Source organism: Saimiri boliviensis, chromosome 15 (genome assembly GCF_048565385.1).
Source record: "Saimiri boliviensis isolate mSaiBol1 chromosome 15, mSaiBol1.pri, whole genome shotgun sequence".
Lineage (NCBI taxonomy): Eukaryota > Metazoa > Chordata > Mammalia > Primates > Cebidae > Saimiri > Saimiri boliviensis.
The window spans coordinates 59,402,300-59,428,838 of NC_133463.1; the positions used below are offsets into that span (position 1 = coordinate 59,402,300).

A 26,539-nucleotide genomic window follows, 5' to 3' on the forward strand; every position below is an offset into this window, starting at 1 on the left:
TGTAACCAGAGAGTTGAAAAGTGTAAAAACTATGCTACAGGCAAGAGGGAACCATGACATTTTGAAGGCAAGAGAGAGCCGTGATGAGTTTTGTTTGGGGTGGTAACATGAACAGTGATGCTTTATGAAGAAAACACGATAGAAATATCTGAAGGAGAGACTGGAGGCTGACGGGGAATTCAGGTGACTGTTACAGTTTGGAGATGGATCATAAGGTAAGGGAGAAGGAACCCTGAACAAGGAGACACTTTCCAGGTAGCTCTTAGGTTCACAAAATTAACTGTGAACTGTTAGGTTCAAAGTCATTTGATACTCCAGGTGAACAAAATGACTAAAAATAGAAAAAGAACGAAATCAAGTTAAACATTAGAAAATACCTTTATTCTTCTGCTATATGCTTGACTACAGTGCTACCCACATAGAAGAACAATCGAATGGAGATAGGTATATTTGGAAAAGCAAATAAAATCAAAAATATCTCAATCAAATGAAAGAATGTCTCATACATTGCCTGAAGAATTTGTGAAAAATTATATAATCTTATAAGAATGGATTGAGGTACTCCAAGATCAATGCTAGATTTTAGATTTACCCTCTGTGTATGGTTTCTTTTTTTTTTTTTTTTTTTTTTCCTTTCTTTGACAGGGTTTCACTCCTGTCACCCAGGCTGGAAGGCAGTGGCTAGAACTTGGCTCTCTACAACCTCTGCCTCCCAGGCTCAAGCAATCCTCCCACCTCAGCCTCCCAAGTAACTGGGACTACAGGAGCACGCCACCACACTCGGCTAATTTTTGCATTTTTAGTAGAGATGGGTTTCACCAGGCTGGTCTGGAAGTCCTGACCTCAAGTGATCCACCCACTCCAGCCTCCCAAAGTGCTGGGATTACAGGTGTCTGTGTAATGTTTAATGTAAGTTTTGTTTGCAAGCACAGTTGTCAGTACAATAAAACAAAGGAGCTGGGTAAATTCAGACAATGTCTGGCATCTGTAGGGAGTGTGAAAACAAAAGGAAATGGAGAAATGGAAGGCCTAGTAGGGTTGTTTTTAATTCTGACATGTGTTCAAGGAACTCAAGTGAGAAAGAGAAAAACAGAATAATGAAGTCACAAGAAGATATTTCCAAGATAAGTCCTGGTAGCACAACAGAGAAGTGTCTGGATCAGGTGATGTGCTCAGTGGAAAGCAGGCAGAACAGCTCCTGCACGCCTACCCTGGGACACCTGTTCAAGGACCACAGAGCCCAGGGTCTGCCCCAGGAGAGGCCATGCACCTGGGATGCCTTGCTCCTACTTCTGTCTTCCTTCTCGAACTGGGGCAGAAGCTGACGAGAGGCAAAGTGCTCTGTCTCCAGCTGCAAGCAACAACATTTCACCTCATGCCATTGTCTATCAGTTGAAACTTATTCTAACTCTCAAGCTTCTGAACAAAATGTTTTTGAACTCCCACTCATCCTTCCAAAAACATTTTCTACAAATCCTGGTGCGGTTTATAGCACTTAAAATGAATGAAGCATACTCACGATTGGATCATGCTCTGCACACAAATTATGCTCTGCATTTCCTTGGACTCGTTTAGTGGAGCTTCCCCAGGATCTCACTCTCCGTGACGTCTGGCACAAAGCGCATGTTCCCAGGCCAACCCTTCATTTGCCCAGCTACTCTGCCCCACCCAACCCCCACACACAAGTTAACTTTTAAATTCAAGTGTACTCAGTGTTCTCTACTTTCTCCACCCCTTCCTTCTCCAGCCCACAATGTTCTGTGAAAAACCAAAATAAAATGGAAAAGCAAGGCAGAGCATTATGAAAAATAAACCAAGACCACTCTTTTTAAGACCGTCAGAGAGTGTTTGCATGGCAGCAAAAAGGAGGGAATAAGTAGGCTTTGGAAATAGTCGTTTTGAAAATACCACCCCCCAACATATTTTAAAGAGCACATATCTAAGGCAGTAACATTATTTTTAACGTGCAAGGAAATGTTAAAACACGCATTTCAGTACCGTGGTTACCCCCGGGGGAGCCAGAGAATAGGATCTGGGAGGAGTGGGTAGGCAGCTTCCCTGGTGGCAACTCTTAAAGTGGAAGGTGAAATCACAAGTTTTGCTGTATTATTATTCTACCCAGGTAACACATAGGTCACAAACATTTTCCTTATGCATCACATTATATATAATGTTTAAAAAGAGATAAGGGAAGTAGCAAAAATGAATTTAAAACAAAAGTTAATAAAATGATTATCAGAGAGAGAGAGAGAAATAAAGAAAGAGAGAAGGAAAGAAAAGAAGAAAGGAAAGAACAAAAGAAAATATGATCTTATTCCTAGAGAGGTTCACATCCTAGTAGAGCGCCATCTAAAAAATAATTATTAAATATAACATGGTGATCATAATACTAGAATTAAAAAAAAAAAACAGCACCTCCAAGGTCATACATAGTATTTCAGTTAACAACAATTGCATGTGACATTCAAGTCCCTAAGTATCTTTGCCTTAAAAATATAGTTTTACCCTTTATAAGTATCAAGATTGCATTACATTTCCTGGGACCCTTCCCAGACCTCACATTCTGGGTGACATCATTGTCCTCTGGGCTCCCACTGGACACTGTGCTTCCTCCTGAAACATATCACAATGTACAGGGATCCCCTGGTTGACTGTTGCACCCAGTGCCTGGGTCAGTGCCTAGCACATTAATAAACATTCACTAAAAAAAAAACCCAAACGATTAGCATTACCAGGTTCAGTTCTATTAAATGGTGGCTGAGACTGAGAAGAAAAGAAAGGGTCGAAATGCTGAGTTGGCGAATCTTTTCCAAAATTCGAGAATGACCCAGTGTTGCATGGGCAAAATCCCATTACTGTCCCTGCTTCTCTGGGCTGGGCAGGATAGGAGGCTATGGCACAATCTGCGGCTTCTAAACGATTGCCCTGTATGCACTAATGCTTCTAACCTCATGGCTTGGATTTATCACTTCTTCCTCTAACGATGAGGGAAAAGGCATTAGATGTCAGGCAGTAACCCAGTATCAGATTCAGGCATAGCCGTCATCTTTCAAGAACAGTCAGGCTCGCCAGTAGTCTTGGCAGAAATCAGATCTTTCTGGCAGAGGCTCGCAGAGCCTGCCTATCTCAACCTCAAAGGTGAATACGAGAAACCAAACACACAGGAAGATCCAGTTTCCCTGAATAATGTTGCCGCCACGTAAGACAAGGAAGCGTCCCTTCCTCTGAAAGTGCCACAGACTCTCCTGATGGAAAAGGAAGCAACAAATAGAAATGTTAACTGAGACTTCAGACAGCTCCCAGATACGACCTGAAAATCATGACAGCAGCACCAAGTACCTAACAAACAACTGACAAATTGTGCACCATCAGAGCATGTGCATGCATGACTAATAACAATGGAATAGAAAGTGGGGCATTATTTTGTTCACAGAGTAGCAGAATGTAAGTAAAAGGTCACCATGCTAGTGGGGATGTTGCTAAGGATTTAATTGTTCCATTCAAAGTTTAAAATAGAAGGCTTATTCTAGTTAGACCAGCTGAGTGATATTGCATCTGAAATTATGTTTAGCTAAACATATTCAGCATGTATGAACATACATTGATTCCAAGTTCCTAGTCTCTCAAGACCTCATTTTAAACTACATCCTACAAATGTCACCCCACTTCTTTTCATTCAAGTGAATTGGTATAGTCCTTGGTGCACATGCCACGTTCTTTCCAGGGAAAACAGAGGAAAGAGGAGAATATGCCAGGAAGAAGTAGAAATTAAAGTGGCATTAAAATAAAAATAAAGCTGCAAAATATAATCTGGGTCAACTCTTCATGCATTTTAAAATAAGCACCAGCAGGCTAAGCACATATGGCATTGGTTTTATGTATTTTTTTGGCTCAGATGTCACAGAGAATTGGTCCAAAAGGAAAAAATCCCAGCATGGGGCCTATTTTTATACAGATTAATCAATCATTTCCCATTTCCTCCCCTCCCATCATTCCTCAAACTTTGAACTTAATGAAAAATGAAATTCCTTTTTTTTTTTTTCAAACTATGTCATGGAAATCCTTTCGGGAAAACAAGCAAACTTCGTATTTGAACTTAGATTTTAATCATCACACTTCAAATTCAAGTTATAAATGTTAACTAGATTTATGCTATGGCTCAGCCCCTTTTATATTACATATTTATTGTGGTATCTTACATACCCATTTTCTTAATGGCAACACAAATATGTGTGTGTGTGTGTGTGTATTCACATATAGCTATTTAGCAGAACAAAGCCACACATTTGAGAAAAAAATACTACTGTATATTTCACTTTTTGTTAGCTACATTCTCATGTACATAAAATCCCACAATTCCCATCAAAATGTCAAGCACCTAGTAGATTCTTAGTAAGTATTTGCTAAGAAATTTGATAGGCTGAATGGAATTGAAACAAAGAATTGTTCAAGCGATTAGATAATGCCTCCCTTGACTACAAGGCATTGTAAAAATGATGATAATGAGGTTTATAGTCATCACAATACAATAGAAGCTAATATTTTATGTATGCCATATGCCATTGATTATTTCATTGAATCTTCAAAGCAGCCTCGTGTGAAGGGTACTCTTACTATCTCCACCACATAGATGAAAGAAAAGTTTTACAGGAGAGATTCAGATATTTTGAGGTTAAAAACAAATCTCATACTATGCTTGTTTTTAGAAATGGAAAGGGGATTTCATTGCAGATACATTGAGAAAGGGACATGGGGCCTTATACTATTAATGCAGTAAAAGTTTGGAGAAAATGTCATTCACATGATTTCCAGGGCTCGAAAATCATGATCTCTATAGAATTTCTCACACATTCATGTTTGTCTGCTGTTCCATGTACTGTGAGAAATTATATTTATGAAATATTGAATTAATCACCTAAAGCTTGACTCCAGTGACAAAGCCAGAGACAGAATAGTACTTGGTACATTCACATTCTCAAAGGGTAGTACCTTTTCACCATTCTGAGCAATTAAAATTGAGCCAAGACTAACCATTGGAAAAGATGACATAAAAACAGTTTGTCCTTTGCCTAAGTAGTCATGAGTACAGAAAAGTTAAAAAAATAATAATAATAACAATCTAGCATAATGTTGTGTTCACTTTTTATATGATTAAAGATGATTTTTTATACTAATATAGTATATATTTTGTTTTTTGTTTAGAGTTGCCAGATGTTAGCTATCTACATGAACAATCTAAATATCTTAAGTTTATACAATTTTAAAGTTATCGAACTAAAGTTGGAGTTACCATAAATACAGTCTTTCTTTTGTTTCTACTAATTAATTTTAACACCACAGGCATTAATCATTTGCCCAGCAGATGAAAAGTACTTTAAGATGACTCATGTGTTTTATAATATTGCAAACTCAACCTTTATGCTCTTGGAATATACAGTAAAGAGGAAGTGTTAGGTCACCGAATAATCAGTTAATAAAAATAAAAATATTCCACATCCCAATTCCATGAACATTAACTGTGTCAGAATTTCAACTGGATGCTATGTGAGGAAAGTAAATTAAAACTGGTCAGAGAGATGTGCTTTGAGTAATTTTCACGGTAATCAGGCAGACATGGGTATTCCCTTTCCAAATCACATGAGCATGAGCAAGCTCTCTCTTGATAATAAATACATCATGTTTCAGCCTACACAGAGGCCCATTTCAAACTATGCGCAGTGCCAATTAGCGTTAATTGTGGCTGTATTCATCTATTCCCTTAGCACACTACTGGTAAGGCCAGGCTTTGCGTTTACAAATGTAGCATGCAATGCTCATGGTTAGAAGAGCATTCTAAATGTAATCGCCAATGGTCAGTCTTTTTCCCTTTGGCATCAAATTGACTCACAATTGCACAAATAGACTCATAAATGACAAAGAGTATTTAAAACAACACGTGTATATCTTTAAAAGTTTAGTTATAGACCTGCATTCAGAATATCTGAGAGGTGGAGATGAAAACTTGTTTTTAGGCTACATTTTGGCCTACCACAACTATCTTACACACACACACAGACACACACACACACACACACACACACACACACACACACACACAGAGCATAGCCTCTGTGATCCAATATAATTATTTACTTACTGTGACTAATACTACTTACTTAGAAGGTAAGCTCCGTAGACTTTCATGGCAAACATTGCCTCTGCAAACAGCCTCCCACCACAGGCTAGGGTATGTCTTTTGCAGAAATACAGTGTGTGCAGCTCATCTCTCAGTACAGTACAGTCTCAGAGTGGGGTATCCATGGAGACTGAGCCTTTTGCATGTGCAGGGCAAGGAAGTTACTCTGCTGGCACCATAGCAACAGGAGGCAGAGGGAAAGCCAGCCTATCAGGGAAGAGCACTGGGCCTTCTCCCTGGTGACTGCAGTGTTTCCAATGAAACCATCGCCCTCATGAATGGACACAAAGCATTTGAAGAAATACCACATTGTTAAATAGAAGTAAATGCCTACACAACAGTCAAGATGAATCCCTGGATGATATTGGAGCAAAACATACAGAATCTTTCCACATTGATTATAATATCCCAATGGGCAAGCAAGAAATTATATCAAAACTCCATGCAGCCCTAAATTATATGGCAAATACAACATTTTTGAGAAAAATGCTTGGTGTATTCTATGAACTCCAGCTATTTAAATATGCATGACAGTTCAAAGCACTGCCAGAAGAGAGGAACAGGGAAGCCTGGTTACTCTGAGGAAAGAAAATGGAAGACAGGGCTCTCTGGGACAATTTAAGGCAAAGTCCCTCTAAATAGATGTTTGCTCAGAAAAATATGTTTAGTAAGATTCCATCACAGCTCTCTATTATTTCAGAATAATTCTTATGAAGAAGGCATTCATGACAAAATAGGACCAATGCAGATGAGATGATGAGTGGATATTCAAATGCCTTAAAGTTGTGCTATTTGTAAACATTTTTTGTTTCCCATTTTATAACAATAATAAAAGTGATCATTTATTGAGCACATACTGTATACCAGGCAAATACTGTCACTACAAACACAGCTCACTGCCAAATGCCAACACCGATTCTTGCAAAGATGGAAGATGTGCATGTTTACCTCTCAGTGTTGCGTAGTATTTATGTGATGCATATATTCTGCTACATATTTAACATCTTTCATGATTTTCACAATAATGCAAAGAAGCTACATATTATTGTCCTCTCATATCACAGTTAAAGAAAAAGAGAGAATATTTCCTTATGTTACCAAATAAACTCTCCCCGCTGCTCTGTGAGTGACCTGGTCCACCCTACCTCAATGTCTAAATATAAGGTGAAGAACCCCTTCTCCTGCAATTACCTCTCAGAAAAGAAGAAATCCCCTTACATTAGAGTCCTTTCAAAGCCTCTTATTATAGGGCTCTCTCATAATTACCTTCTTTGAACAAAAAGTACCATTTGCAAAAGACCTATCGTTCTGAATTGGCTGCAATCAGTGCTAGTTTTGGCTCCCTTTGGAGGTTCAACTGATGGGATTGTTTAAAATGGAAGAGACAAAGAAATTCACAAACATATTTTGTAATTATTCCTATGGTATGACTCCTCCAGCCTTTTAATGATCACTTTAAATAGGAACACAGTCAGTGGTTAAGTTGTAGCAATCACAAAAACATATATCCCCTTTTTGCTAATCTGAACCTAGAACTGAATAGCTTTGGATAATGAAGGATACTCAAACATGTATGCAAGACATATCTGTATACAAGACATATGAGCATATGGAAAAAACAGCTGTCCCACGCTATCCAGCTCCCATGGAGCTTGTGACAGCCTGTTTGCTAGTTGTACACTAATGTCCCTCTCTATTCTCCTTTTCCATAATAAGCACCCATTTGAATATGATGTCCTGGCTATAACAGGAAATAAAATGTGCCACTTCTTTATCCTGACCTTAAAACAACCAAGTCAGTGCCCTCTCCCTGTCCCTTTCCCCATCCTTCCACCTGACATATGACAGCCAATCAGGTCCCATAGGAGAAGCCAAGTATTTGGAGGGCACAGTTGCCTATAAGCCTGGATCACCCAAACATCCAGGTGCTATTCTGCAAGAGACAAATAAGCATGTGTCTAGTTTTAACCTCTGAATTTTGGGGTCTCATTATAACTTACCTCATACCCTCACAGTACTGAGGCTTGAGAAGATGTCCAATGAGAGCACCAGACATGGATTCAAAATAGCTTTATCTCACACATAGTGAGTGGAAGGGAAGACTATCTTCCCTGGAAAAGTCAGATAAGTTAATAGGTAGCTCTAGAGATGAGAAAGACTAAATACAAATTTAAAACGAAATATGAATTAAAAAGCCATGTTTCTAATTGAATAATGAACATAAATATGTTTAACTAAAAATAAAAGCCACTGAATATTGACTATTTTCATCCACATCTCTACAGGTTTACTGGAGTTAGCAAATAAAATATTTTAACCGGATGTGGTGGCTCATGCCTATAATCCCAGCACTTTGGGAAACTGAGGCGGGAGGAACGCTGGAGACCAGGCGTTTGAGACCAGCCTGGGCAACAGAAGAGACCTCAGCTTGAGAAGAAAATTAAAACTAAGCTGGGTGCAGTGGTGTGAGCCTGTAGTTCCAGCTACTGGGGAGGCTGAGGCAGAACAATCACTTGAGCCCAGGAGTTCAAGGCTGCAGTGAGCTATTATCATACCACTAACTCCAGCCTGGGTGACAGAGCAAGACACTTTCTAAAATGAATAATAAAAATCTCAGGAAAATGAAGGGACCTTATATATATGTACTGTATCCCTATACTTTTCTCCATTTCCACTGCCTCCATCCTAGGCTAAGCCATCTAAATTTAGTGCCCTGCTTCCAGTCTCACCTCTTGATAATCCAAGCTCTTCAGAGTCGTCAAAGGGATCTCAAATACCTAAATCAAATTATTTTTCTCTTTTCTTAAAACTCTCCAATGTCTTCACATTACTCTAAGGATATAGACTTCATCTGCTATCACTCTTTGCCCTTCCCAACTCACTGCTCTGCCCACCACCTGCCACCCCAACCCCAATCCTCTCAAAGTATGAAACAACAAGGTTAAAGTCTCAGTTCAAATGTCACCACCTTAGACACTCCCCTGACCTTCCCCCTCATTTTACTTGTCACCATCTGAACTTATCTTGCTTGTGTGCAAGCATCAGCCATCTCCCCACATTAAAGGTAGGCATCTTGTTTTCTCACTCCTCTATCCTTAATGCCTGGAACAATGGTGTCAGCATAGAGCAAACACTTAATAAATTTCATCAAATGAATGAATGAAGGCTAGTAAATGTACGGCCAGGATTCAAACCTATGTTTAGCCGAAACCTCTTCTTGATTATGTGGTGAAATGAGAGTTCCCTTTCCTTCCCTTCGGAGCGATCACCTTCTTGCAATGTTACAAACATGCCAGTCCGTGTATCTTGGAATGCAGGCCTATTGCAGCTGTGTTCCTGAAGCATTACCCCACTTGACCGAGGTTGGCATTCCTGTAGCTTACTAATGCTCCTTGGCTTCTCTCAGATACAGGCTTAGATGATAGAAGAAACTAACACATCGAATTGCCCAAGTGAACATACTATGCTGTTCAACTGGTAACTTTCTGTAAATAATCCTATAGCTCATCAAAATGCCATGCAACAGATTGTACCAGCAGACAGTGAGGTCCAGGTATTTATCTCTCTGGCTCCTTTTCTTCTGGTGGCTGTATTCCTCTGCCAAAGTCCACAGTTCCTTCACAAGTGGCTTTGAAGTTCTCTCTTTCTCTAGGTTGGTAACTTGACCCTCCTCTGGCTCCTTCAGGATGCAGGAATGTCTCCGAACTGTTGCCAGCATCCAGTATTTCACCGTATCTTGTCAGATCCCCTTAATCATGCACATACCTTTACAGGCAGTCTCTTCAATAAATGCTGCTCAATTAGGGGGACGGGGAAAGCCCAATCTAAGCATATATCTGCATGATTTACGATGCTTGGTTTAGAAGTCTGTGTGTAAAAGAAGTTTCCAGGTTTATTTCTGTTATGCTGTCAGTTGATAAACATGTTGAATGGTGGGCGTCTGGTCTGCTGGAGCTTGCGCTACTTTTAAGAGACCAATAATGCTTCCTTCTTAACATATTAGAGTACTGAGTAAGCGTTTGGCAGGCTCCCAAATCAGTGGCTAAGAATGCTATGCATGCAATAAATCCTAGTAGACCCAGGATTTGGATGGCAGTTACCTTTGGAAAGAGGAGGATTATAATTCACTAATTCTTAGGGAAAACCATTAAGGGGCCATTTGGCACCATTAAATCAATTGGGTGCATCATCGAAAACACAGATGGGAGAAACACATGAGAGAAAATAACTCATGCAGTAACCCTGCCATAAAGATAAACACGTAAGTCCACTCATCATATTTAAGCTTTATTTTACTGGTTTGGTCCCTGCTGGGGAGATGTGATAAACTATGAAACAGCCTGCCATAAAACATGATCTGCTGTATCCTGGGGGAACATTCTTTCTCTCACGGTGAAAGAAAGTTTCAGAGATTTATTTCGGTATAAATACAAAAGCTCTTGCTTAAGCTGACAAACTAATGATTTTCATTTAAGAAAATATACATGATGTGGAGGGTAGCACATAAAACATTTTGACATGTGAAGAAAGGACTAGTTCATGATTAAGTAGAAAACACTGAAGACCTTAACATTTTTTTTGATATTCACATGTTTACTGTTTATTTTACTGATTTGCATACAAATGGCCTTGTATGTTCACCTTTCTGTACTTCATTGAAGTTACACTGAGGCTCACTGATCTTTTTATCAGCAACTGTCAACATAATGTACACATGGACTGCATCAGCTAATTTATAAAAATTAGTAAGAATTTTTAGGGCTCTACAAACATTTAAAAAATGTGTTTTATATCAACACATCTTTCTTAATTGCAACACTCTCCTAGTGCAATTAATATTACTCCTTTGAAGGTAGACCTTATCACTATGGCAGTGGTTGAGAGGAACGAGGCTACCCTATTTAAAATCCATTTACAAGCTGTGTGACCTTGGATGAGTTCATTAACCTCCTTGTGCCCCAGTTTTCCTATCTATAAAATGAAGGATAACGATATCCCTTTCTTGCACTAATATTTGGGTGAAATGAGTTAAGTGCTTGGAATTTTGCTTGGGACAGGCAGTGCTCAATAACTATTAGTTCTAAGAAACTAATCCAATTTCAGAATGTTATTCAAGCCCACAATGACATCTAACCTATCTTTCCAAATATTCTTATAAGGCTCATAGTATCTGAAATAAGCTTACAGCCTGTATTTGAGGCTGGGGTTTGCTGCTGGAAGACCTTTGCTTACAACTGGTGAGCTATTAGAAAAATAATGCCTTGGCAAAGTGTGCAGAATGTTTTCATATAACCAAAGTCTTCCCTTTTAGCACTAAAATTTTATTTTTTTCCACTCTGTGGAGACATTGCTAAAATGCTTGAAACATTTTTCTGTCTTCATATATATAGTTTTTTGCCAACTCCACCATCACATTGATTCAATCTGCTTTTACATCAATCACTGCACTAAGTGCTACAAGTGATAAAAGCTGGTGATGGCCTAAAACACTTCAAAGGCCACCCAGGAGGGGCGCAGTGGCTCACGCCTATCATCCCAGCACTTTGGGAAGCTGAGGAGGGCAGATCACCTGAGGTCAGGAGTTTGAGACCAGTCTGGCCAACATGGTGAAACCCCATCTCTACTAAAACTACAAAAGTTAGCTGGGTGTGGTGGCGGGCACCTGTAATCCCAGCTACTCAGGAGGCTGAGGCAGGAGAATCGCTTGAACACGGGAGGCACCCAGCTTTAGTGATGTCTTGTCTGCTCTTTCATATTTTCCCATGTCTGTTCATTGTCAGCCATCAGCTATGAACTCATACTACTCATACTCCTATAGCAAGTATTCCTCTCCTGTTATGTGAACTAAGATAACATGACGTGCTAGAATTTTGTTTCAAGTACACGTAAATTGTGTGTGAGTTTTAGAGGTTTTCTTGTACATAAAGTGCACAGAATGTGTGGCATCTATTTTAAGAGCAACAAATGACCATCAGTAATATTTAGTCAGGAATTACTTTCTGCTAGGTCTAACACGGAACACTTTATATTCCTTAATTTTGTCTATTTAATATTTTCTATAACTCATGTCACAGATGCAGAACACAAAGTCTCAAGAATACAACAAGTAGCTAAAGATCACACAGTTACAAAATAATGGTGTAAAGATTTGAACCTAGTATGCTGGACTCTGGAGTCTAGTGGTTAGAAAGTCCTCCTCCACCCCAACGCAGTAACACAAAGGTACTTTTTTCCCCTCAAGATAGGACAAATTGGGTAACGTGGGGGGAAGCTGTATAAATCTATGCTCTCAACTCCCCTCTAGTTTGTTCAAGTTATCACAGGAATGGCCTACTCTAAGTTGTCTAGTTGTTGTTTTATTTCACAGAACTAACTTTGAAGTGAAAGTGATGCTCGTGATAAGAACTGAAACATCTGTTGGCTTCACTGTGTGTGAATGAGCCTCTATTAAGGGAATCAGTGTTGATTAATCACTAACCTCATTGGTTCCTTTTGAGTTTTCTAGCAAATGCTTCCGAATGTGGGAAATAAGGGTTTTTTAAGTAAGCAGTCCTCTGCTATTGTTGTTAGGTTATTAGAGTTCAGCTCAGCCAGGTCTCCAATTTCAATAGCAGAGGTAGTGTCTGATGACAAGGGGATATTAACTTAGTTTGAATGCTAAGGAGATCATCTTTCACATGCAGATTTCAACATTTCAGTTTCTAAATGTGGATTCTTTTAAATTTTAGTGACCCGAACCATTTGCTCTTTCGCCCGTTTCCTTAATCGCCTCTGGTGCTTTTCTCCTTTCACATTTTCTACTTATTTATTTAAATTGTTAACGTGTGTAATGGTTTTCCCATCTCTCCGATTAACCTTGTGGACAAAAAGATTCAGGACTTCCCTTTGTAAAACAATGACATTAGACCTTTTTCTTCCTTGCCTTAAGATATTTCCCAAGTAGGAGGTCAAGCCTTAAAGGAGGCCTGTCCCTTAATGTTCTAAGGAAGTAATACAATTAGGTAGAGCTTTTATTTCTGGGTAAAAACAGTTTCATCAGGAAACTGATTGCAAACTAAATATAGAAGGATAACCTGGGAGAAGAAGCACCCCAGATTCCTCAAAAATTTCCCAGTTGGAAAGCCTTCATTCCTTTTCTTTTAATCTGTACTATAGTCCAAATTTATCACACAGTCTTCTGCCTTAAATTACAAGCTCCCTAAAAGCAGGGATGCTGTGGGGGAGGTTCTTTGTCACAACTTCCCCACACTCCTCCCACACTAAACATAATCTCTTGCATAAAGTATAAGCTCTACTTCTCATTTAAGTATTTATTGGACAGCTTTAATACTTTATGACAGACACAATATTAGGCTCTGCAGATTTAGCCTTGTACATTTTGCAGACTTGTAGATAAAAGAGACATGAAAACACAAAGCCACTATCTAACTGGACTTTAGAACTGTTTTCTTTTGCTCCTTGGTGGCAATTCTTAATTAAATCTGCATAGGCATTAAGTGATAGAAGCCAAAATGACAGAAGGCTCACCGCCTCCAAGAAGTTTCCAGAGTGGGTTCCTGCCTGGAAACAGGAAGGGCTTTCCTGCTGTGTGTGCCGCCAGGCCCTGCTGGCAAGGTACAGGCTTGCTCAGCTCACCTTCCCAAGCCCTTCCCGGTGTCCTGTGACATATTTTCCTTCGTCTTCTCCATCATCTACTCAGGGAACATTATTAGCTCTTTATCTTAGTGAACAAAGGGATATTTTAATAACTCCTTCCTGAGGTGAACAGCAGTGTTTCTGAAACTAGAGCAAGGGACCTAAAATTAAATGGGCTTAGGTTACTTAATGTTAAAGAGTCCCTGTGCCTGTTTAAGAGCCACTAATTGCTTGCTATTTTAATAAATTGGTATTGTTATTAATGAGTTGACTTATTTTTTAAAAAGTAGAGCATGCATCAAGAGTTGAAGATCCGTTTTGGCTGAAAGGAGATGGCCGCTTGGGGCTACGGAGGAGGCAGGACATTGTAACCTGAGAGCAGTATCCTCTTGTGTTTTAACAGGTTTCATCTCTTATCCTCTTGTGTTTTAACAGGTTTCATCTCTGCATTCTATAAATTTTAGAGTCATCCAGGGGCCTCGCTTCCAGGATTTCCTCTCTTCATATTTATGAGACGGACAGGTTTGTTCCGCTAAAAGTTCGGAGAACTATAGGTCATGGTGCAGACTTTCCTCAAATACAAAGTTTACTGTACAGAACTGGGTCACACTCAAAAGTGGTAGCAACTTTTTCAGTGATGATATTTGAAATTTTAGGCAACTAAAACAAAACAAAACAAAACAAAAAAAAAAAAAAAACAAGATTTAAGGACCCCTTTACCTTGGTTAAATATAAATAAATAAAATGGTCAGCCACTAAAAACTGCTCAGGTGATATTTACGCCTTTGAGCAATTACATTAGAAGCAGTTGACAAAAGTGGTTTGGGGAAGGGTCATTAAACTAGGATTCATAAATGCTAATAAAGGAGATGCATGAAATCCCTGAAATGGCATGTGATATTTTGTGCACATGGACATTCTTCTGGAGTATGGGTCTACAGTTTTAATGATTCTCAAGAATCCGTGAATCAAAACAGCATTAAAAAAACCTGTTTTTGTTTTCCTTCCGTACATCCTTTGATCCTTCCTTTTTCCCCTGTAATTTCTTCATGAAGATGGAGAGCCATAATACTTCTCATCAAGATGAGTGGCTGATCTTTAGCAAATGAGTATTTTCTACAGGATTATGAAATTGCTTAGTGAGAATTCTGTATATATACACAGAGTTCTAAGTATTTTGTTAACATGATTATTATTGAAACAAGGAAGGGCCATGATAATATTAACTCTAATATAAACTTAGTTTGTTCTTACTGTGCCATACTTATCTATTGTTTTACTATTTCCTTGTATTGCCATCACCATAAAATGTTTTGGGAATGAGGTGGTGGGGGTAGGATGAGGATAACAAAAATAAAATCATTACAGCTTATGTTCAAATCCTACAATAGCTATATGATGAAGCATACTTTGTTTTTTGTTTTTTTTGTTTTTTTTTTTTTTTTTTTCAATCCGTGAAGCTGACATTCTTTCTGATACCATTTTATCTTTTGAATCCCATAGCCTACCTTTGCTGCTGAGGTCAACAAATGTTGATTCCCTATTATGCACTAGAGCCTGTGCTTGAGGAATGCAAAAAGAGGATGGCAGGGCTGGGTGTGGTGGCTCACTCCTATAATCCCAGCATTTTGGGATGCTGAGGCAGGCGAATCACTTGAGGTCAGGAGTTCGAGACCAGCCTGACCAATATGGTGAAACCCCGTCTCTACTAAAAATAATTTTTTAAAATTTACCTGGGCATAGTGGCGCTTGCCCGTAGTCCCAGCTACTTGGGAGGCTGAGGCAGGAGAATCTGTTGAACCCAGGAGGCGGAAGTTGCAGTGAGCTGAGATCATGCCACTGCACTCCAGTCTGGGCGACAGAGTGGGACTCTATCTCAAAAAAAAAAAAAAAAAATTAAAAAGGTATGAAGTACTGAGGCATACTACATGGGTGAACCTTGTAAACATTATTCTAAGGGAAAGAAGCCATATACAAAAGCCCATATACTGTATCATTCCATTTGTTTGAGATGTCTACAATAGGCAAATAGAGGCAGAGTGTAGGTTAGTACTTTTCAGGGACTGGGGAAAGGAGGAATGGAGTGACTGCTGAGGGGCTTAGACAGTCTTTTCGGGGGTGATACAAACTTTTTAGAATTAGTAAATGGCGATGTTTGCACAACAGTCTGAATAGACTAAAAACTACGGAACTGTATACTTTAAAGGGTGGATTTAATGGTATATAAATCATATCTCAATTTGTCAAAAAGCCAGTTGAGCTAAAGGAGACAGGGAGGCAGTCTTGGCCCTTGGATATACAAGGTAATTGCTTTATTTCTTGGCTAAAATTTTAAAACATTCTTTAATCATTATCTCTTTCTTAAATATCAAGGGTACTCAACACTCATTGTACCATTCCCATGTTTCTCATTTATAGGCTTTCTTCTTCATTGTACAGCATTCCTTTTCTTTTACATATTATTCCAAAGTAGGAGACTATTAATGAATTCATCATGACTAACATTTATCAGGAACCACTAGGAAACAGAGTATTTGTTGATCACAGTTTAAGTTTCGCTCTGTGACAAAATAACCTAATCTTTGGTTGACCAAAAGCAAGGTGAAGAATAATCCATTATGATATAACATGTACATCAATGACTCAGAGAGAACAAAAACAGGAAAAGATGTTAGCATCCAGTGGAAGAAGACACAGGGCCAAGCCTTGGCCCCATCAAAATAAAACCATCTGTAGCTCCTTGCACAATAATGTCATCACCAAACAAAACTTAGAAGATAAATGTAAGAAATGAGGACTCATGCAAGCTAATAATCTGTCTTTTCAGCTCTTAAATATGGAGAGCATAACTGTGAATGTTAAAGAGAATAATGCAATATAAACGACACCTCCCCATGACAATGCACACAACCATTTATTTTAAAGTTATCACTTTAGTTTTTTTAAAACTATCTTTGTTTATCTACCGCCTGTATATTTCTGAGATACAAAGTATTTATGTACATAGTGCAGATTCTGAGAATTGAGAATTGACCTTTTCTAATGCAGCTGGCATTTCATTCATTGCAGTAATGACCTTTATTTCATTTTATAGCTTCTAATATTTTGTAATTATTGAACATTTACATGTGTATATACATATAATATTCATATTTAAATCTCTAAAATAAAAGACAGTAACTAAGCTAGCAAGTATTCCCAGCTCTACATATTTGCATCAAGATAATGCCCACCTCTATAGAGATTTGCATCAAGATAACCTGTTTTCTTCACAATGCGTGGTCACTTATGATAGTACTAAGTAACTGCTTAGTATAATTGAAGCTAGAATTAATCATATAGTTCAAATGTTTGTTACAGCATCTAGCTTATATTTCTTCAACTTTGTTTCTTTCTATTTAAAAAATCTCTTTATAATGAATACACATGTCACTATAGGTCGCTATAGTTACTCAATAATTAACGACTATTTCAGAGGATAGTCCACTTTCCACCCTGCCTCCTTTAAAAATGATATTGTGGATGCTGGGTGCAGTATTAGTGATCCCCAACTTGATATACAGGTGTTTTGTTTCAAACGTGAAATTACTCCCATCATATTGTTCTGATGAAAACAATGACAAATTCACTGACCTGGTTTCACAAGGCCTGACTTTGATTCCTTCTTATATCGAGAGGACTGAATGCTTCCTTCACCCACCATTCCAATTGTGCATTTCTTTCTGGTGAAGTCTTCATCACTTCCAGGGCAAAAGCCAATGGGGCTGTTTCCAGCATCTGAGGGTGTCTTCACAGGAGACACTGACTGGCTGCTGGGACAGCCTGTGTCATCTAGAAGACAGTAATCAATAGGTGTTTAATGATGAGGAGGAAATCAATGATGATGATGAGGAGCCATGTTGGGCACCATGCACATCCACACGTGTGCTCACACACATCCACTCTGCTTATGAAGCCCAGGTTAATTGCTGTGAAGACTCTCCTTTCATGATGCTATTTTTATTTTCCATATTTTAATGCATGTATAAAAAAATTTTTTTGAGACAGTCTCACTCTGTCACCCAGGCTGAAGTGCAGTGCTATGATCTCAGCTCACTGCAACCTCTGCCTTTGGGTTCAAGCAATTCTCATGCCTCTGCCTCCCAAGTAGCTGGGATTACAGATGCATGCCACCATGCCTGGCTATTTTTTTTTTTTTTTTGTATTTTATTAAAGACAGGGTTTCACCTTGTTGACCAGGCTGGTCTCAAATACCTGGCTTCAAGTGATCCACCTGCCTTGGCCTCCCAAAGTGCTGGGATTACAGGCATGAGCCACCACACCCGGCCCCTTGTAAGCTTTTTGATCACACATATTTCTGTAACATTCATTTTGTCAAAACATAAAGATGTTTCTATCTCAACACTTTATATAGTATATTTTTGAGTCATATGTGTCCATAGATTTTTGGATGTGTTTGGTAATAAGTTGTTCACCAGAATAACTCAGGATCATTAGGGTGAACTCTTCAGAGCTATGTTTGGAAAACAGTTGTTATGTTTCAAAAAATAAAAAATTACTTAAATGTTATTGACTACCTCCAGTTTTTGATCACTTGACCCATCCCATAGTTAACGGAGTTTGAAAGATGAGTCATCTGGCTTTAGAGCTCAGAGAAGCAAAGTGAAGTGATCCTGTTTTATGACACACACACAACCAAAAATACACAAATCAGATACATTGCTGTCTGGAGTAAACTGGTAAGACGAAAATAAGATTCAGATGGGAAACATTCCTTTAACTTTCAAGTAACAGATTATTACCAGGGTGATTATGTTAAGTTAATATGCATGATATGAAGTGACCTGTGTAGATGCTTATTATGAAAACAGGACAGTCATACTGCTGACTCCTGTAAGTGCTTTCCACATTTATTTAAGTACTTACGATGGTTGGTTAATTTATTTATACTTTGATGAGCAGAACTGTATTGGACCTCAAACCCAAATCAATATTACTTAAAAATATGTCTACGCAAACTGATCAATTAGTGTCAAATTTACATTACTAAATAACTCTTTATTATATGGAGATTTTTTTGTTTGTTTAAGGTTAATCATTTCATTGACAAATATTGTAAGTTACATATTTTCATGCCAGCAACCAGTTACTTTAGTAACTCATTAGATGATATAACGAATAAAGATATTTAGTACTAATAACTTTTCAGATGATTACATTTTATGAACATTAAGGGAACTAAAATAATGTGCCATCTATCAAAGGCTATCTTAAAACTCCACAGCCTGAATAAAGATAGAAACAGAACTAGGCCTAAATAAAACCTACTGATTTCTAGAATCCATCTAAAGAAAGAATTACCATTGCTTCATTTTTCGCCTTTATTTCATTTTTCATTTATGAAATATCCCAATTCATGGAACAGAGTGAACTCAGCACTGATAAAATGACTTATTTCTCTTGATGATCCTGTTTTAACTTTTCAGTGTATTATCATATGCAGGACCTCTGTGATTTGTTTCTGAAAGTGAATGGTATTTAGTGTGCTGCTCATGCCTGCAGTCTTTGGTCTCTTTTAAACATGCTGTGCTCTTCCTGAACTCCCGAAGAAGCTCTGGCCTTGAACGACAGGGTGATGAGAACCTTTCTTGGTGGCTGTTGCTCAGCCCTTTCATCACTCACTGCCCTTGCCTTTCACTTACATTTGTGCATCCCAGGCTTCAACCCAAAGAGATTTGTGCTCTTTTTTAAAGGTGCAAAGCTGCTAATTACTCAGACATAGATTCCAGCAATTTAACAAGGCTCAACAGGTCTGCACATTGCCTCAGGAGAGTCTCTCTTAATTCCTATCTCAAAGCAGGTAAATGAATGAAATCTATTCATTCAACATTCCCTGTTGTCTTTAACATTATTTCCTTATGAGTCAGTTCATAAATCACTTCTTTTGAAAGAGAGCTGTCCCCACAAAATAAAAATCTATGCTTCAGAATATCTACCCCTAAAAAACAAAACAAACAAACAAACAAAAAACCCCGTTTTCTTGAAAACTCTCCAATTCACAGGGATAAAATTAAACAATTTCCAGTATTGAGAAATGCTGTCAAAATTATATCTTGGGTTTTACTACATTTTTCTGCAGTTAAATGAGAAAGAATGTGTACATACCATGTTTTCAGTGCTAGTCCTTTCAAGGACTAAATGCTGGGGTCTAGTTAAAATTTAGGAACCGAAATTATTTAGAGTGGTGGCAGCGTGGAAGGGGCAGTAGCAATTTTTCACCTGAAGTGTGATACCTCACCTGTCATCAGTATTTACAGCCAGGATCTCCAGAAGCAAGGAATGAGAAGATTAACACCTAAAGAAATCCTGAACTTTGAATACATCTTACAGCATTTAAGTCACTCCGTAAAGATCTCTTACCTGTCTACTATCATGCTTCATATGATGGTGGAGGGGGAAATAATAGGAATACAAGACCTGGCCTTCATTGGTTAAATGAATATTTATCAAGTTCTGGCACTGAACCAGCCCACAGGCATTGTACCCAGGTCCCATTCTGATAGAATTTATAAATAAGCAGACAGCAGCTGGGTCTATGTCACTTACAATGCACAGTTCTTGTAAACTGGCAAGTCTGATAAAGTTAATCCATATCCAAGAAAATGTGTGGGTTATGGGAGAAGCCTGAGGCATTTCCCTGTTTTGTCTAATGCACTGACACTAACAAAGGAATCTAGTTTCAGAAAGGGCAGGCCATGAATTTTTCTACTAGAAAATTCAAACACTTTCTCTTATGCAAAGTAAGACCCCAGCAAAGGCACAGAGCTTCCTGTGCCAGGGAGTAATCTGAGGTATTTTTCTCTGTGCAGCACTGAAGGAGACGATATCTTTACAAGTCTTGTTTAGGGCTCCTTTTCTGGTCTCCTTCTCCTCTCTTCCTCTTTATGGCCGATTGGAAGCTGACAGCCAGTTCAAATGAAGATAACGCTCCTTTTCAAAATTCTATGTAAAATATTCTTAGTCCCTATTTACTCTGAGTTTTTTTTTTTTTTTTTTTTTTTGAGACTTAAAAGACTTCTGCTTCATTAAACAATGAAATAATTTGAGTATCTACCTATCAATCTATTTTTTCTCTCGCTCTGTCACCTAGGCTGGAGTGCATGGAGTGCAGTGGTGTGGTCTTGGCTCTCTGCAGCTTCCGCTTCCTCGGCTCAAGTGATTCTCCTGCCTCAGTCTCCAGAGTAGCTGGGATTATAAGCATGCACCACCACATCCAGCTAATTTTTGTATTTTTAGTAGAGATGGGTTTCAACATGTTGGTCAGCCTGGTCTCAAACTCCTGACGTCAAGTGATCTGCCCACCTCAGCCTCCCAGAGTGCTGCGATTACAGGTGTGAGCCACTGTGCCTGGCCACATTTACTCTGAGATTCTAAGAATAGTAAAGCGAAGCTGATGTCCTTTGGTTGTTTATATCTAATCTTACAATACGAAACTACATGTGGACCAAGCACATATTTAAGAGATTTATTTATTAAACTTGCTTCAGTTAAACTATGTGAATGTGCCTTCTGTTTTCTGGGGGAACCTGACTGCTGAATTTCCCTGTACAACTGAGAAACTTAAAGATATATTCATAATTTTAGCTTTTATAAGTTATGTTAATATGAAGAAATTAGCAGTGACAAAGATTTCTAATATGAGAAAACTGTTTCTGGGCAGGAAATGGCAGACATCCTGAATAATCTACCCCCAAAGTGTGGGATGCTTCAAATTTCCAGAAGAATGACAAAACTATGAACATTTTAGTCTGGTTTTGCCATAGGGAAGCTTTGCTCCAAGGCTATAGGGAAGAAGATGTAGAAGACTGTTCGTCTATTAGAGAGAGAGGAATTTACAACACACAAACACACACACACACACACACACACACACACACACACACCCTTCTTACATAGTTGAGTCTTTACATTTCTTTCTCCATTATTCAAGGTAAGTATAACTTAAAAACCACAGGACCACTTTACATGTTTTATACAGGGTGCTCCATTTGAAAATATGGGACAATTTCCTTCCAAGCGCTGCTCTTTTAAATTCCCCTTAGATGGGTCCAAGATAGTCTCTGGTAGAACTCAGGTAAACATTACCCTCCTCAAGGCCACGTCCAAATGATCACCTACAGTGAAGGCGACTGATTCACATGTCCTCCTTGATTTTATTAGGAATTGGTTCTTTTGTTGTTGTTATTGTTACATTTGCTTAGAATTGGTGAACACACAGGATAACGGTATTAGAAAGAATACAGATCCAGGAACCTCAGAGGTTGTGGGCTGTCTAAAGTACTATTAAAAATATGTACCTCTAGGCTGCGCCCTGCATGGGGCAGGGCCCGGCGGGTACCCCCAGCCTTACTCGGGTACCCTTAGCCCCACTGGGCTGCCCCAGGGACCCTGGGAGGAGGAACTGGGCTGTCTTTTCTGTCGTTTTCCCTGCATCCCCTTCTCCCCCTGAAATCTGTTTTACTTCTTTGTCTGTCTCTCCATCACTGCTGTGTCTCTCTGTGGCTTCTGTGTCTCTTTCACAGCAGATTCTCTGAATCTATCTCTATCTCTCTTATTCTGGCTTTCTAGGTCTCTGCCCCTCACGATATCTTTCTGTGTCTCTATTTCTGTCTTTTTCGGTCTTTCTGTCTTCTGGCTCTTAAAATGTCTCTGTGCTCATCTCCATCTCTGACTTCCCACCCCAGGGCCTGCGGGGCCACCACATACCATGTTGTCAACCGCTGGAAAAGAAAGAAAGAAAGAAAAAAAATGTATATGTATATATATATATATATATATATATATATATATATATATATATATGTACACACACACACACACACACACACCACCCTATGGAATGGGATAGTTTCCAAATTGTCATCAAGAAAATAAAAAACATGCTCAGGTCTATAAAGACAAATGAGGAGAAGCCAGCAACTATTACAATTTTGTAGCTTAGATGTTGTTAAAAAACTGATTTAAAAAATCTGTATTTCCTCTCTCTTTACATTACAAGGTGTTTGAAATATAGGACATATTTAATAATTATGCAATTACAATTCTGAAAAATTTGGGCCTAAGTACTTTGAATCTCATTTTAAATGTACTTGCTAAATTGAATTAAATCTGTTGAGGTTGTTAAAATTTCAGCTTAACTTTTTAATTATAAAACTAATAATTCTCATCGTAGGAAATTCGAAGTGCAGAAGAGTACAAATAAGTAAAGAAGAAAATAAAGTCATACTATTCTCCTATAATTGTGTTACCCAGAAAGATATTTTGTGAATACAGTTTGCTTGCCTGTTTGCTTTTTGCTTTATCATTTTTTCAACATATTTTATAAACAGTTTCTTAATCTGTCATTGAAAATTTCTCCCTGAAACTTGCTAGGCAAGAAAGAAAGAAGCTATTAAAGCCTAACGGGAACCAACACAAAGGAGTCCCCATTGGTCAACAATAAATAATTTGAGTACCAAAAATAATAATAAATGCAAGTGACCAATAATCAGTGTATATATAAAAAATCTGAGTTCATGATCATATAAGAAAACACACTACAGAGATAAAGAAAGGCCCCTTTTATCCCCAAAATGCCCAACTCCCTGGACATCACTGGAAATCATCCAAGGACCAATTCTTTATATTCAAAATCGGCAATTAAAAGGAAAGAAAGAATTAGCATATATTTTTATTGCAAAAAGTATTCCTATATAACCTGTATCTCAGTGTGACTGAAATCCCTCATTGTTATTGCAAAGTTTGTCCTTAAAAAGCATTCTGGTTAATGAAAACAGATGGAATAACAGAAATAGAAAATTACTATTTTGCAACATCAAATGAAATAATTGATTTAGGCAACAAATGTAATAGATGGAACCATTAGACAAAAGCTAATAGAGAGTTTACAGTGGAGGGATCAGGCCATACCCAAATGTACCCACCGCGTGTTCTTCCCATCACCAACAGTGGGAAAACCCCTCTGATGGGATGTGAGATCACCCAGCCCTCCCTATGAAGAATTCTTACCACACACAAACACACAACTGCCCCCAAATCCAATCAAGGCTTTAAAGCTAATGTTCAGCTTATGAAATATACAGAAAATAGAATAATGAGTTAAATTAGAGATTGTCAAACTGCAGCCTAGGGGGCAAATTTGGTCCACCACCTGTTTTTGTAAATAAATTGTTATTGGAACACAGCCATGCCCACTCCTTTATGTATTGTCTATGGTGGCTTTCAAGGCTGTGATTGTGGGGAGTTGAATAATTGCAACATAGGCCATCTAGCCAATGTCAAAAACATTTACTATCTGGCCCTTTATAGAAAAAGTTTGTTGACTTCTGGGTTAAATGATAACACAAAAAAGAAACAGGCACTTTTGAGAAAGTCTGGGATATTTTACTGTTCTCTATTGTACAAAGGAATTATGTTAATCATGTTAGAAATTAAAATGGCACTGTGAATATGCAAGAAAATGTGCTTTTTTTAAAAAAAAAGTTATGCATGGTGAGGTATGTTGGTAGACAAGAAATGACATGATGTCTGGAGATTTGCTTTTAAATGCCTCTGCAAAGAAAAGAGAGACATAACAAATACAGCAATATCCTGCTATCATTTACTCTAGATAAGCAGGTAATAAGCACATGAGTTTACTGCACTATTTTCTATTTTTGAGTATGTTGTTTAAAAGTTTCAAAACATTTTATTTGATTTCTTGAAAACATTATTTTAAAAGAGTACTGATTTAAAATAGATATAAACAGCATTTTAAAAATTTGTTTATTTTCACACAGAGCCTCGCTCTGTTGCTGAGGCTGGAGTGCAGTGGAACAATCATATCTCACTGCAGATTCCAACTCCTGGCTCAAGTGATTATTTCACCTCAGTTTCCCTAGTAGCTGGAACTACAGGCTCACATCACTGTGCCCAGCTTATTTTTATTTTCATTTTTTTGTAGAGACAGAGTCTTGCTTTATTGGCCAGGCTGGTCTCAAGCTCCTGAACTTAAGTGGTCCTCCCGCCTTGGATCCCAAAATGCTGGGATTACAAGTGTGAGCCACTGTACCTAACTGAACATAGTATTTTTAAGATCAATACTTCCTGTAAGAAATATTAGTTTTAATTTTTCTCACTATTTTTAAAATTGCTTTAATACACATTTTATAGATACATCCTTGGGCAAACCTTTGATGAGTTCATAAAATGTATGTCAAGTGGAATTACTAAAAATTCCAAGAAGTTTGAAACAACTTATATTCCTATTATTGTACGATCATACTGCACTTACTAAATATCTACCAATACTAAATATTATTTGGTTTATATCTTTCAAGTTAATCAAAAATAAAATTTTAATGCCTTTATTTACATGTATTTAATTGTTTGTGAAGCTCAATGTCTTTGTATGTTCATTGACCTTTTAAATTTATTCTATGAATTGTTCAAGTCCTTCATAATTTTTGTTTGGATGTTCAGGTTTTCTTATTGATCTGTAAGAAATCTTTATATATTAGCCAGGCACGGTGGCTCAAGCCTGTAATCCCAGCACTTTGGGAGGCCGAGGCGGGTAGATCATGAGGTCAAGAGATCGAGACCATCCTGGTCAACATGGTGAAACCCCGTCTCTACTAAAAATACAAAACATTAGCTGGGCATGTTGGTGTGTGCCTGTAATCCCAGCTACTCAGGAGGTTGAGGGAGGAGAATTGCCTGAACCCAGGAGGCGGAGGTTGCGGTGAGCCGAGATCGCGCCATTGCACTCCAGCCTGGGTAACAAGAGTGAAACTCCGTCTCAAAAAAAAAAAAGAAATCTTTATATATTAAAGGCATCAACCCTTTGCCATATTTCACTGTTTGTTGTTTGCTTTTAACTTTATAATGTTTTTGACATTCAAACCTTGCTCCATTCTGTCAAATCTCTCCGTATGTTCCTTTGTGATTTCTTCCAATACTTTTATGTTTAGAATGTTCTTTTTTAATTCAAAGATCAACTAAATATTTCCTATACTTTCTCCTAGATATTTATAGTTTCACTTTTCATTTAAATTAATTCCATTTGGAATCACTTTAAAATGTGGTGTGAGGGTTAGATGCTAACTTTATTATTAATATTGTAATTTTAAGGAAATCTATCCACATTACTTTGCAATGCTTTTATGATGAAAATTTGAAAGCAGTATTTTTTGCATAATTCATTTATATATTTCAGAATAATAGATTGCCCAAAGTGTGATGTGCATATCATAAACTTTACTGATAATTTAACAAAAATGCCTAAAAACCAGTGCCATCAAACACATTTGGTGGCAATTCTGATGACCAAGTCCCTTCTAAAATCTTCTTGCTGAGGCTGGCAGATTGCTTGAACCCAGGAATTCAAGAACAGCCTAAGCAACATGGTGAAACCTAGTCTTCACAAAAAATACAAAAATTAGTTGGGCATGGTGGTGCATACCTGTAGTCCCAGCTACTCTGAACACTGAGGTGGGAGGATTCTTGAGCTCTGGGGGCAGAGGTTGCAATGAGCCAAGATCTTACCACGGCACTCCAGCCTGGGTGTCTGAGTAAGAACCTGTCTCAAAAAGTCTTCGTACACCAATCACATGTGAGAATAAAACACCAAGTTCTAAAAATTACAACTATTAATAAAATATTTCTTCAAAGTTTAAGAGGCATCTCTAAAAC

General features: G+C 38.1%; 1 protein-coding gene across 10 annotated transcripts in view; it reads right to left on the reverse strand.

Annotated features, from left to right (window-relative positions):
• The window catches only part of SYBU (syntabulin), a 120,371-nt gene that overhangs the window by 27,203 nt on the left and 66,629 nt on the right, over positions 1 to 26,539 (reverse strand). For 8 of the 10 annotated variants that reach the window (XM_039464564.2, XM_039464565.2, XM_039464563.2 and 5 more), the window contains one exon: positions 17,444 to 17,641. In XM_039464564.2, coding sequence (XP_039320498.1) covers positions 17,444 to 17,641 — 198 coding nt within the window. The other 2 variants (XM_010349266.3, XM_039464568.2) reach the window with 2 other exon arrangements.